This window comes from Nannospalax galili, unplaced genomic scaffold, assembly GCF_000622305.1.
Source record: "Nannospalax galili isolate Female #2095 unplaced genomic scaffold, S.galili_v1.0 scaffold156, whole genome shotgun sequence".
Classification (NCBI taxonomy): Eukaryota; Metazoa; Chordata; class Mammalia; order Rodentia; family Spalacidae; genus Nannospalax; species Nannospalax galili.
In genome coordinates, this window is record NW_008337625.1 from 125,965 (window position 1) to 140,603 (window position 14,639).

At 39.9% G+C, this 14,639-nt stretch overlaps 1 protein-coding gene and 1 pseudogene across 3 annotated transcripts in view; one reads left to right on the forward strand and one right to left on the reverse strand.

The window, feature by feature from the left end:
* Positions 1-14,639, reverse strand: part of Ddx50 (DExD-box helicase 50) — a 47,314-nt gene that overhangs the window by 24,625 nt on the left and 8,050 nt on the right. For all 3 annotated transcript variants that reach the window (XM_008832641.3, XM_008832642.3, XM_029563351.1), the window contains 5 exons: positions 7,789-7,864; positions 7,283-7,461; positions 4,707-4,824; positions 4,408-4,593; positions 3,801-3,946 (listed from right to left, as the gene is read on the reverse strand). In XM_008832641.3, the coding sequence (XP_008830863.1) occupies positions 3,801-3,946; positions 4,408-4,593; positions 4,707-4,824; positions 7,283-7,461; positions 7,789-7,864 (705 nt within the window). The remainder of the gene's footprint in view (positions 1-3,800; positions 3,947-4,407; positions 4,594-4,706; positions 4,825-7,282; positions 7,462-7,788; positions 7,865-14,639) is intronic.
* Positions 9,908-14,639, forward strand: part of LOC108490836 — a 5,611-nt pseudogene continuing 879 nt past the window's right edge.

The following is a 14,639-nucleotide window of genomic DNA, read 5'->3' on the forward strand; positions in this document are numbered from 1 at the left end:
TTCACCTATGCTGTGCAATGCCCGTGGAGAACAGAAGAGGCTGTCAGATCCCCTGGAACTGGAGTTATGGACAGTTGTTAGCATGTGGGTCTTGGGGATTCAAACCGGTCTTCTGCAAGAACAGTGTTCTTAACTGCTGAGCCTTCTCTCTAGCCCCCCAAAAATAAATTTTTATTATAAAAAAGATACAACAGGGCTGGAGAGTTGACTCAGTGGTTAAGAGTACTGACTGCTCTTGTAGAGGACTGGGGTTCAATTCCCAGCACCCACAGAGCAACTAACAAATGTCCTAACTCCAGTTCCAGAGGATCTGATGCCTTCTTCTGACCTCTGTGGGCACCACACAACATGGGTACACTCACACACGGGCAACACACTCATATCATAAAAATAATATTTAAAAAATAAAAGATACAACATACAATAAGCTGGGTGTGGTGGTATACGCCTTTAATCCCAGCACTCCAGAAGCAGAGGCAAATGGATCTCATTTTTAAAAGGTATTTAGCTCATCTTTCTTGTATTTTATTTATTTTGTGTGTGTATATTTGCATGTGCATACATGCCACAGTGCATGTGTGGAAATCAGAGGACATTTGTGGAAATCGGTTCTCTCCTTCTAACATGTGGGTCCCAGCAATCAAAATCAGGTCAGGTTTGGTTGCAGTCAGTTTTAAAAAAAAGATTATTTATTTATTCATTTATTTATGTGTATGAGTATTCTGCCCACGTGTATGTAAGTGTACCCAGGGTCATGCAATGTACATGAATAAGGCCAGAAGGTGTCAGATCCCCTGAAACTGGAATTATGGGCAGCTGTTAGCTGACATGTGAGTGTGAGGAATGGGACAAGGGTCCTCTGCAAGAACAGCCAGTGGTCTTAAATGCTGAGTTATCTCTCCAACCCCCTTGACTGTGGTCACTTATCCTGGCCAAGCCATCTCACTGGCCCTAAATCTGGTATTTTAACATAGATCTTAAAAAAAGAATTTGTAAAAATAAATGTAATATAATTTTTTACTACCTGAAAAGAAAAAAAAGACAAGCCAAAATTCACTTCTATCACCTAATGACAAAGTCCTAATCCTTCTTCACCTAAAAAAAAAAAAAATTGAAATGGATCAAGCAATTTAATCAGCAACATGTGAAGTAACACGACAGGGATGTAAACCAGTAAAATTAACACTATTAGAAGACTTGTAAGAAAAATGATGAGCTATGAGATTTGTGTGTGTGTGTATTTACATATATGAATATTTTGCCTGCATGTACATAGGTGAACCACATGTGTACAATGCCCAAGAAGGCCAAAAGAGGGCATTGGAGTCCCCTGAACTGCAGTTAAAGATGGTTATTAGCTGCCACATGGGTGCTAGGAATCAAACCTAGGGCCTCTACAACAGCAGTTTGTGCTCTAACTGCTGAGCCATATCTGAGGCCTTAAAACAAAAAAATGCAAGAGGGGAAAGTGAGGTGTTATCGGTAAATTTTTTTTTTTTGGTCTTTGACACAGGGTCTCCCTGTAGCCCCAGCTGTCCTGAAACTCACTATGTAGACCAGGCTGGCCTTGAACTCAGAGATCCACCTGCCTCTGCCTCCCAAGTGCTGGGATTAAAGGTGTGCACCACAACGCCTGGCTCACATTAGTAATTTTAACAGGGAGCAAACACAGTATAATGGCAAGATCTGGGCCATTACATAGCAAGACATTGACTCCAATAAACAAAACCAAGGGGCTGGAGTGATGGCTCAACAGTGAAGAGCACTGGCTGCTCTTGCAGAAAACTGGGTTCAGTTCCCAGCACCGACATGGCAGTTAACAACTGTCTGTAACTCCAGTCCCAGGGGATTCAATGCTCTCTTCTGACCTTGATGGGCACTGCACAATACGGGTGCACTTACACACCTGCAGGCAATACTCATACACATAAAATAAAAATAATAAATAAAATATAAAGAGTGTGACTATATGTTATCATCTGTAATTTTGATTTTGTCTTTTGTGTTGCTGGGAATTGAGCCCATATGATTGGGTTTTTTAGCATTCAAATTCAATCTATTTAATTACTGCATTATATTCTACAGATTATATTACTATTTAGCCTTTTTTTCCTACATTACTTCTATCAAATGGACAAAGTAAAATATATGGTACATACCTGACAGTCATAAATACTGTAAAAGCACCTCTAATTCTTTTTCATGAACATACTCTTGGTTTACTTTTCATGAAGTCACATTATCAACGTTTTCCCTTAGGGTTGCTTCTTCTGACCTCTATATTTAGAAAAGCCTTTCCTTAGAAACTCTGCCCTCAGAGAAGCCTACACCCATGCTCTTGGTGTGTCCTACTTTCTTTCTTCCTGAGCACCTCTTTCCTTTTCTTAACTCTCACACAAAATCTACATTAAAAATGTCTTTTAATAAACTTCAACAAAAAAGAAATCCCTTCCCTTTTTTTTTTAATGTTTCAAGAAATTTTTTAGTATACAGCATGAAATAAGGATTTGATTTTTTGATTTTTTTCATCTAAGCTTTTAATTTTTTTGTGGAAGCCAGAGATAATCTTGGATGTTGTTTTTCAAGTGTCATTCACATTCACACACACACACCCCTTTTAAAGACAGGGTCTCTTACAGGCCTGGAACTTACCAATTCAGCTAGGCTGGCTGATCAGTGAGCCCAAGGGCTCAATCCCTCTGTCTCTACCTCGCCAGCACTGCGATTATAGGCATGCTGCCACACCCAGTTTTTTTTCCCCTTCTGTAGATTCTGGAGGTACAACTTAGGTCCTCATGTTTACAAGGCAAGGGTTTCACTGACTAAGTTATCCCTTGAGTCCCTCTCCAGCTAATCTTTAACAATCTCAGTAGTACTCTATAAGAAAATTGTTTTAATTACATTTATTTTGTGTATGTATGTGTGCACAACTTGGTTCATATGTGAAAGTCAGAGACAACTAGCAGGAAGCAGTTCTTTCCTTTTACCACATGGGTCCTGGGAATCAAACTCAGATCATAAGGCTTGGTGGCAAGTACCTTTACCCACTGAGCCATCTCAAGAGTTACAGTATTACTCTTTTTCTAGCTAATAAGAATGCCTTCTCTCTCTCATTCTTTTCCTTCTTTTTTTTGGATGTTTTGTTGTTATTTGGTTTTTGAGATCAGATCTCCACATACTGTCACATTGTAGCTCAGGCTGACCTGGAACTCACTACATGGCCTATGCTGACTTCCAAGCCTATGCCTGGCTCAGCATCCCCAGTGCATGAGCCACACCTGGCCTCTTCTGGCTGCTCTATGGTCTCCTGTAAGTCCTCTGTTAGGCCTTTCTTTTTTTTTTTTTTTTTCCGTCTTTTTTTGAGACAGGGTCTCCCTGTAGCCCCAACTGGCCTGGAACTCACTTTGTAGACCAAAGTGGCCTTGAACTCAGAGAGATCCGCCTGCCTCTGCCTCCCGAGTGCTGGGATTACAGGCGTTCACCACCATGCCTGGCTGTTAGGAGTTTCTTATTCATCTATTTTCCCCCTATTCTATTCTGCTCCCCAGTTTCAGACTATAGAAAAAATATGTATCACTTTTTTCTTTCGGAGCTAGAACTGAACTTAAGAGCTTCACACATACTAGGTAAGTCTTCTACCACTGAACTACATTCCCAGCACTACATATGTATCCTAATGAATTACAGTAAAAAGAGAGGTTAGGTCTGAATAAGTACCCAAAATCTGAATTTAGTTTCACATATTTCAAAAGTAAATAGTAACTAAAAGCTAAACGCTATCATACTGGAAAGCTACTTACTTCCACAGTAGTTGCAGCTTTTTGAGTCATTTTTCCAACAAGGTCAACCTGTTCATATCTGGATTTCATGTATTTTTTTGCAACTTTGTATACCCACTGTGGGCAAGTTGCAGAAAAAAGTAAAGTCTGAGGATTGTCTTCAGAATCTTAAATAAACAAAAAAGAATTCAAATGTTTTCTTAATGTCCCATGATGTAGCCATCTTTTAAAAATCATCCCAAGCTTCAAAGGAAAAAATGAAAACTAAAAACTTGGGACAAGTTTTTAACATACAGACTTCATGCAATTTTTAAAAATTTTCGATTTTCAAAACTGGGAACAAATGAAGAAAACAACTCAGAAGTAAGAATTTAGGAAAGAACAATAAACAAAGAAGTCAGTAAAGTCAGTTAGTAAATCTCCACAAATACACAGAAGAAAGCTAAGAAAATATTTCAAATATGCTGCTGTACTTTCTTTTTCAGGACAAGAATAGATACCAAATAACTTTTATTTTGTTAGAATTCCAGAAGGCAGTGTAAAAAAAAAAAAAAAGATTATGAAATGAAAATTCTTAAGCTTCTAAAACCAAAGACTAGAGAATGTACTTAGTTCAATTAGGATATACCAGATTTGTAGGATTCGTGAATTATATCTTCAACTTGTTCAGCAAAACCTAAATCTAACATTTGATCCACTTCATCAAGCACAACATGGCGTAGTTTAGAAAGATCCAGACGGCCGCTCTGTAGATGGTCTTTGATACGACCAGGAGTCCCAACCAAGATGTCAATACCATTTCGAATATGATTAACTGTGAGAGAAGAGAAATACCACGAGTATGTAAAAACCAAATATATGCTTTTATTTCTTGGATTTAAAAGTTACCAATACATCTCTGGACTACTGTTTTAAATATTTACTCACTTTGGCTTTGATATGATGTTCCACCATAAAAACAGGCCACACTGAGTTTTCTAGTTATATCTTTGAAATCTTTGGCTACTTGGTTTGCCAATTCCCTTGTTGGAGCCAAAACAAGAACCTGAGCAAAAAGTTTAAAAAACAAGAGATACACCTTTTCTAAAAATTTATATAAAATTCAACCTGAGAGGACAGTTTAGTAACAGTACATTTTAAATAAGAATCTCAACATTAATGTCATAATCACTTAAAGACAGGGCTGGGGATACAATTAGTGGTAGAACAATTGTCTAACATGCACAACTTCAGTTTGAGCCCCAGCACTAAAGTGCTAGGGCAAAGTACATAAATAGCAACAAAAGGAACAATAATTTGTATTTACTGTATTTTATTTCCATCAGACGTCTTCAAAAGTCACTTTCCTGGGTTAAGGATATAGCTCAGTTAGAGCATTTGCTTAGTTAGCATGCTCAAAGCCCTAGGTTCAGTCTTTAGGCCTGCATAAAACCAGGTGTAGTGGTGCATGCTTACAATCCTAGCATTTGGGAGGTGGAGGCAGAAGGAGCAGATGCTCAAAGTCATTCTCAGCTATATAGTTGAGTTCAAGGCTAGTCTGGGCTATATTGAGATTCTATTTCAAAAAATAAATAAAATAGAGACACTTTCTCAATGAGGTTCCCAAGCCTCTTTTTATATTTACCTGTCCTTTATTGCTTCTCCTTAGCACTTACACTACTCCATCCCGCCCCCCCCCCACCCACCAACGCACACACAGAATGTACTTATTTGCTAACTGTCTATCTCATCCAATAAAATACAAGGTCCAGCCGGGAGTGGTGGCACACGCCTTTAGTCTTAAGCACTCAGGAGGCAGAGGCAGGCAGATCGCTGTGAGATCGAGGTCAGCCTGGTCTACATAGTGAGTGCCAGGTGAGCTGGGGCTACAGGGAGAACCTGTCTCAGAAAGACCCCCAAGAAGATTAATTAATTAAATAAAATGTAAGGTCCTCCGGAAGGCAGAGTCAGGCAGATCTCCGTGAGTTCAAGGCCAGCCTGGTCTACATAGTGAGTTCCAGGCCAGCCTCACTACAAGGAGACCCTGTCTCAAAAAGACAAATAAACAAACAAACAAATAAATAAATAAATAAATAAATAAAGTCCATGAATGGTAAAATTTATGTCGGTGGGTCACTGTATTCCTTGTACTTTAAAGCAGTGCCTCGCATATGACAAATACTTGAAAATATTTTCCAAAGTTAAGAAGGTTCACTGTATTCTAGGTGCTTGTGCTTTATATGAATTAGTGAATCTGACTGTCATGGAAAGCCTATAAGGTGGCATTATTATCTCAATTTGATAAATGTGGAACTTGAGTCACAGTGAACTCAGAAGTCCTGCCCAAGATCAAATAGCAAGAAGTAGTGGAGGTGCAATCTCCAGTAACATCTTTTTAATAAAAAGTTTTTAAAGGTAGGGTTAGAATTGTTTCCTATCTGTATTATTTGCAGCTTTCCCTAATTTCATTGAAGAAAAAAGACTTATCCTAAAAGCTAGGCATGGTGGCGCACGCCTGTAGTCCCTGCACTCAGGAGACAGAGGCAGGTGAATCTCTGTCAGATCAAGCACCTGGTCTACAGATAAGTTCCAGGACAGATGGGGGCTAAAGGGAGACCTGTCTCAAAATCAAACAGACCTCCCCTTCCCCCAAAAAAGATTTATCCTAAAAACCAACACAGTCAACATGATACAGAATAGCTGATCCTAAACCATTATGATTTCGTTCTATTTATACACATGTGAATTTGCTTTTATGCTGTACCATCAGTTATGAGTATTTCAAATCACAGACATACCTGTTCCAATTTTTATGCTGACTTTTCTTCTTCACTTTTACAAACCTTTAAGTGCACACAGGTTCTAAAAAGGCCAAAATTTAGACTAAAATTTTACTAGTTCCTTCTGTTAATTGATTTTGCTATTTATAAATTAAGACAGATCTCTAGTATCATAAGAAGGCAGACATTGCTATAATAGTCTTCATAAAAAGTCAACCTGTGAAATAACATTGAGTATCTACTGAATGATCACATAAGTACCTCTTTAGAAAATCTATTATTTAAAAGCAGAAGTCAAGATGAAAAAAGAGAAAGGTCACTAAATACACTAAAAATAAATACTGCTACAATAAGGTAAACTGACTTCACAATACACAAAGCTATCAAAGATGTGTATGCATCCATAGACAATGCATTTGTGCACAGTAAATGTTAAACTATCTTTTCTTTCCTTATGTGAAAAACAACGAATTTTTACTTTAGGAATCAAAATTTAACTTTAAGATACAAGGATAACTTGACTTTATGAGGGGGAGGGGAGGGTGCACTTGAATTTAAGATTAGTACCACTCTTTCAGGGCTTGAGGTACAACTCAGTGGGAGAGCATGAGCTTAGCATGCACAAGGCCCTGGGTTTGATTCCAGCACCAAAAAGAAAAAAAAGAAAAAACCAAAAGGACTAGTATATTAATCTCTGTCCCTTCTCATTACTGTTAGCGCTTTTACTCCCTTAATAACCGTTACCTTTGGTGAGCGGCTTTTTTTAATTGTTTCTTGATTTCTTTGGAGCCTTTCAATCAAGGGTATGGCAAAAGAGAATGTCTTTCCTGTTCCTGTCCGGGCTTGAGCAATTAAATCTTTTCCTTCATATACAGGACCAAAGGTTTTAACTTGAATAGGAAAGAGATATGTTACCCCTCGACCTGTAAAATGAGATTTCATTAAAATTTAACACTAGCATTAGTAAAAAATAAATTCATTTGAAAATGACAATTCCGATTCCTCCATGACTACCTAAAGACATACTACCTAGTAATATTTAGTTATTCCTACCCCAAAGAAGAATTATAACAAAAATTGGTCTGAAATTTGACAAACACATGTAACTATTAAGGTTAAAAGAAGTTAGAATAATGACAAGGATGATGTATAAATAACTGCAATTTTTAAAAAAGCAACTTCTCTTTCATATTTTCCTTTTGGTCACAAAAGGTCTAAGAGTTCCATATACTCATTAAAATTCACAGTACCTTTCAGAAGCTTTATAGTCTCCTCAGAAATGGAGAAATTGGAGAAGGCACCTTCCTTTTGTTCACGTGTCAGAGTCTGTCAAAATGAAATCAAAACTCTAAATAATGTATTTTTAAAGATTTATTTACCTGTATTTTTTGGGTTTTTTTGAGACAGGATCTCACTATGAAGACCTGGCTGACCTGGAACTCAGGGATTTGCCTACCTCTGCCTTCTGGGTGCTGGGATAAAAGGTATGGTCCACCACACCTGGCTATTTTTAATTATATGTACTTACATGTGTCTGTGTGTGGATATGTACGGGAGAGCATGGGCCTGCAGAGGCAAGAGGCAACTGGATTCCCTGAAGCCCAAGTTACAGGTAGCTGTGACCCATGAGACATGGCTCTGAATCACCAGACATGGCTGCTAAGAGCCAAACTTGGTCCTCTGGAAGTGCAGTATGCACTCTTAACCAATGAGCCATCTCTCCAGCCCTTAATCATGTTAATTTTTACTCATTTAATTGTTTTTTTTAGGGGGGAGGGAATTCTAGACAATGTCTCATGTAACTTGGGCTAGACACAAACTTGCTGTGCAGCAAAGGATGGTCTTGAACTCCTGATCACTTTGTCTTCACCTCTAGAATGATGGGATTACAGGTGTACACCAACATACTGGCCAGCATATTTCTTTGAATGTCAAGCTTATTTTCCCATAAAATATTTTTAAAAATAAGATATTCATTTTTTAGTGTATTTTAAAGATTTTTGTTTTTATTTATGTGTCTCATGTGTATACCACATCTGTGCTGGTGCTGGAGGAGGCCCAAAAAGGGCATTGGATCTCCTAGAGCTAGAGTTACAGGTAGTTGTGAGCTGCCCAATATGGGTACTGAGAATCAAACTCAGGTCCCCTAGAAGACCAGCAAGTGCTCTTAACTGCTGAGCCATCTCTCTAGACCCCTATAAAACATTTTTAAATGTTTAAATCATTCATAAAACTCCCTTTAGAAATATATCTACTACATATAACAAAATATATTTCCATTTGACTAAGATACTACAATGTTATTTAATAATCTAAATCAAGGGTAAGAATGTACCTCAGTGGTACAGCTAGCATGCATAGGCCCTGGGTTTCATCTCTGGCATTGCAAAAATAATCTAAATCATACTCACCAGTCCATTAATTTTGGAGATTAATATAAGGCTATAAACTAAGCTAAAAGAAATTGTGGTGGTGCATGCCTTTAATCCAAGCAATCGGAAAACAGAGGAAGGCTGATCTCTTTGAGTTCAAGACCAGCCTAGTTGGAACTGCCTCAAAAGACCAAAAAAAAACCAGAAATTACATTACAGAAAAAGTGTATCTTTTCTAAAAATAGTTTAAAAGTTATTTATTGGCCGGGCGTGGTGACGCACACCTTTAATCCCAGCACTTGGGAGGCAGAGGCAGGCGGATTTTTGTGAGTTTGAGGCCAGCCTGGTCTGCATAGTGAGTTCCAGGACAGCTGGGGCTACAAGGAGACCTTGTCTCAAAAAGAAAAAAAAAAGTTATTTATTGGTTTAAAAACCATTATTATTTAGGTCCCAATACAAGGAAAAGTTCTGTAATGTTAACAATTTAACATATACATATATATTAACATTAGATTATCACTTAATATCTACTGAAAACTCTGTGTCCCAGTCAATGTGTATATAGAACAAAGACAATTATTATCTACCCAGTAAACTTGATTTGCACATTTAAAGAAAGTAGTTACAGCAGGGCATGGTGGTACACAACTCTAACCTTAGCACTTGGGAGGCAGAGCCAAAAGGATTACAAGTTTTAGGACAGCCTGGTCTACATAGGAAAACCTTTTATAAAAACCCAAAAACCTAATGAATTTTAGCTAATGTTCATGAAGAGAATGAATACTTAGACCCTATCTCAAAAAGACAAAAAAACAAAAAACAAAAAACTGAGTCATTAATGAAAGGAAATTCTACCTAAAACAGCATATTTCTTCTAAGATTATATATGTATGCATGTATATATTATACACACACACACGTTTCAATACTATTTTTAAAATCTGTCACATTTATTTCTTTCCATATGTATTAGGGGAAGTGGTACACATGTGCCACAATGCATATATGTGTTCTGGAGAACAAGCTCAGGTAAGCAGGTTTGGCAGTAAGTGCCTATACCTACTGAGCCATCTCACCAGTCTGAGGATGCATTTCTTTCTTTTTTTTTTTTGATGACAGGGTCTCTCTGTAGTTTCAGCTGGCCTGGCCTTGAAATCACAGAGATCCACCTGCCTCTGCTTCCCAGTTGCTGGGATCAAAGGCATGCGCCACCACACGCAGCAGAGGATGCATTTCTTATTGAGCTGTATCATACCATTCTTTGGGCCCTCTACTGGAAAGGTGAAATTAAGTCTTAAACAATGTTTTTTTGAGACAGGGTCTCCCTGTAGCCCCAGCTGTCCTGGAACTCACTATGTAGACCAGGCTGGCCTTGAACTCACAGAGATCTGCCTCCCAAGTGCTGGGATTAAAGCGGTGCACCACCACGCCCGGCAACAATGCTTTTTAAATTGCATCCTCTGGTATTATAGATGTAGGACAGTACTGTGAATATAAAATATCTTGTATCTACTTTATGATATATAGTAGTGACCATACTTTAACAGAGCTATTTTTTATTTTTTAATTTTTTTTCCTTTTTGAAGAAGGGTCTCCGGGTAGCCCCACCTGTCCTGGAACTATGTAGACCAGGCTGGCCTTGAACTCAGAGAGATCCACCTGCCTCTGCCTCCCAAGTGCTGGGACTACAGGCGTGCGCCACCACACCTGGCTAACAGAGCTATTTTTAATGACTATTTCTTTCCACATTATGTTTGAGAATTTAAAAAAAAAAATTTTTCAGGCACAACAGGAGCAGAACTGTGCTGTTTTCTAGGATTCTACTCTGCTTTTTGTTCTTTTTGAGACAGGGTCTCCCTGTAGCCCCAGGTGTCCTGGAACTTACTATGTAGACCAGGCTGGCCTTGAACTCACAGAGATCCCCCTGCCTCTGCCTCCTGAGTGCTGGGATTAAAGGCATGCACCACCATGCCCGGCTGCTTTTTGTTTTTTTAATGGGATGATAGGTGACTCTATCATTTTGGTCAGAACCAGGAAAAGCTGTTGCTGCTATTGATGTATTACATACTGCTAGCACTGGTCTTTTTACATAAACAACTTAATTTTTCCCATTTGTACAGGGTGAACTCACTATATTAAATGCTTAAAGTTATAATAAAAGTGTCCCTGAGCTTCCATTTGAAAAAAAACATACATACATAAGGTCTTACCTATGTGAGTCTGACTACAGAAACTAATGATGTACTCTCTAAATAAGCCAAGCAAAACAAGGGGCTATTGAGATAGCTCAGCAAGTAAAGAGCTTGCCCTGCAAATCTGACAACTTGAATGCAATCCTCAGAACCCATGTAAAAGTGGAAATAGAGGATCAGCTCCACAAAGTTGTCTTCTGACCGCCACATGCACCCCCACACATACATGTACATATTTTTTTAGATAAAAGGGTCTCACTATGCAGCCCTGGCTGGCCTGGCACTCTCCATACAGATCAGGTTGGCACTGAACTCACAGAGATCTGCCTGCCTCTGTCCTCTGTGTCCTTTGTGCAGGAATTAAAGGTGTGTGCCACCATACCTAGCAACAATAAAATGTATTATAAAATTAAAAGGGGGGAGGGACCTAGAGAGATGGCCCAGTGGTTAAGAGTACATGTTGCTCTTGCTAAAGATCTGAGTTCCATTCCAGCACCAACTGAAAAACTCACAACCACCTAGAACTACAGCTCCACAGGAATTGAATGCCTCTGGCCCCTGTAGGCACCTACACATGTGTGCACATATGCCACACAAACATATATAATGAAAAATAAACAAAGCTTTTTAAAAAAAGCAGTCACAAGCCAGGTATGGTGGCACATGCCTGTAGTCCCAGCATTAGGAAGGCAGAGAGAGAGAGGCAAGTGGATCTCTGTAAGTTCAAGGCCAGCCTGGTCTACATAGTGAGTTCTAGGCCAGCTGGGGCTACAGGAAGACCCTGTCTCAAAAAAGATTAAAAAAAAAAAAAAAAAAAAAAAGCAGTCATAGAACCACACACAAGAGCATTTTTTTTCAAACTAGAAAACAAACGATTATAAATTCAAGCCATATGCCATTTAAACAAACCTCAATTCTACTAAATTTTAAGATTAAAATAAAGGGGCTGGAAAGACGGCTCTGTGATTCAGTACTGACTGCTCTTGCAGAGGTCCTGGGTTCGATTCCCAGCACCCACATAGCAGCTGACAACCATCCTTAACTTCAGTTCCAAGGGATCCGACACCCTCTTCTGACCTGTAGGCATTGCAGGATACAGGTACCCTTACATACATGCAGGCAATACACTCATACATGTAAAAGAAAGAGAATAAAAGAAAAATATTTGCCTGTTATGATGGTACACACCTTTGATCTCAGCACTTATGAATAGAGGCAAGCAAGATTTCTTTATGTTCAAAGCCAGCCTGGTCTACATAGAGTTCCAGGCCAGCCAAGGATACATAGTGAAATTAGTATCTCAATAAAACACACTCTTCCCCCTCTAGCCTTGGGCCTGCTTTTGCTCTTAGTGCCCCAGATCTCTGGCCTGCCCAAACAGTTCAATTTTTCAGTCTGGTTTGTTAGACCCTTAACAGGCTATCCCCACCCCCACCTTGCCTTTGGACTCCTGAGACCAGCCTTCTACCCTGTCTGTCCCTACCCCCACCTTGCCTTGGATTCCTGAGACCAGGCTTCTATCCTGTTGGTCCCCACCCCCCACTTTGCCTTGGATTCCTGAGACCAGGCTTCTTCTTTTTTTGTTGTCTTTTTGAGGCAGTGTCTCCCTGTTGCCACACCTGGCCTGGATTGGCTATGGAGACCAGGCTGGCCTCAAACTCAGTGATCCACTTGCCTCTGCCTCCCAAGTGCTGGGACTAAAAAGGCAAGCGCCACCACTCCCAGCAAGACCAGCCTTCTTCCCTGACAAGTACACCACTCATCAAAGAAGCTTCTTTTAGCAAGAGATGGAGGCTACTATAGAGTTCTACAACTGGTCACGTACAGAGAGTAAACATCTGAGAGATGCCCACCCCAGGTGATATCTACACCTTAGGCTCATGGAACATAGTAGAACAGGAGATGGAGAGAATACTAGTGCATCTCTCAACTCTCACCAGCAAAGTTTCCTTATACAACAGAGTGGGATGCACACAGAAAACCACAACTAGCTAAGTTTTAGAGACTAAGAGACTGCAGAGTATATGTCCTTGGGTAGGACTCCTATAGTAAACCTCACCCACCCACAGCTCAGGGCCCATTGAGGAAGAGAGGGTGGAAAAATTGTAAGAGCCAGAGTTGGTCCACGAACATAGGAAAACAGAGGCTTTCAGGGCACTGGAAGCTTACTCTTGTGAACTTGTGGCAATAATGGTGTCAAGCACAAAGCACAAGACCTACGCCAACTCAATTAGGCAAGGGTCCAGAGTGGTGCGAGGAAAATGGGCAGCGGGCCAACCCTAGCTTGAGAACTGTTGGAGACTGATTACTGCTGGGTGAGGTAGGCCTTCTTTAAGATCTCAGGATAGGCTGACTAGACTCTAGCGGATGAACTTGTACCCAAGGGCATCAGGGTAAAATGCTTGACTGGATGGGACTTAACATGTATGGCAGAATACATGAGGCTTGGTGGGGATAGGGGGGCGGATGGGGGAAGGGGTCTTAAAGAACGGTTGTATGGGCTGGAGAGATGGCTCAGTGGTTAAGAGCACTGACTGCTCTTGCAGAGGACCTGGGTTCGATTCCCAGCACCCACATGGCAGCTATGAACCGTCTTTAACTCCAGTTCCAGGGGAATTCAAAGCCCTCTTCTGACCTCCGTGGCATTGCATGACACAGGTCCTGAGTGCTGGGATTAAAGGCATGTGCCACCACACCCAGCATAAGATGGATAAATTTTTTTAAAGTTTAAAGTTATATACTTTCATACAGAAATTTTAAAAGCCACATATAAACAGTGTTTTCTAGACATGAGAAGGAATTTGCATACATGAAATGGAAATATGGTTGCCTAAACAAGCCCTGCATAATGACACCATCAGTTGACTGGCCAATGTGGATGACAAATTCCAGCATTATAGGAAAGCAGTGGCTGCTGAGGGAGAAAGAACCCTAAACACATATAAGCAACACTAAATGGACACATACACAGATACATATATATATATACATATATATATGCAATAATAAAGAGGTCACAAAATTGGGGGGGCAGGAAAGAGGGGTAGAAATGATAAAAATACAGTACTCATGTACGAAATTATCAAAAACTAAAATAATTGGGGACTGAAGACAAGGCTTAGTTGTCAAGAGCACTGGCTGCTCTTGCAGAGGACCTACATTTGATTCCCAGCACCCACATGGCAGCTCACAAGTATCCATTAACTCCAATTCCTAGGGATCCAGTGCCCTCTTCTGCCTCCATGGGAACTGTACAACGAGGGTGCACTTACATACATGCAGGCAATACACTCCTGACATAAAATAAAGGGTTAGAGAGATGGCTCAGCGGTTAAGAATACTGACTGTTCTTACAGAAGACCCAGGTTCGAATCCCAGCACCCACATGGCAGCTAACAACTGTCCATAACTCCAGTTCCAGGGGATCCGACAGCCTCTTCTGTCCTCCTCGGGCATTGCACGACACGGGTGCACTTACCTACATGCAGGCAATACATTCATACACATAAAGTAAAAATAATAAAATATTTTTTAAAA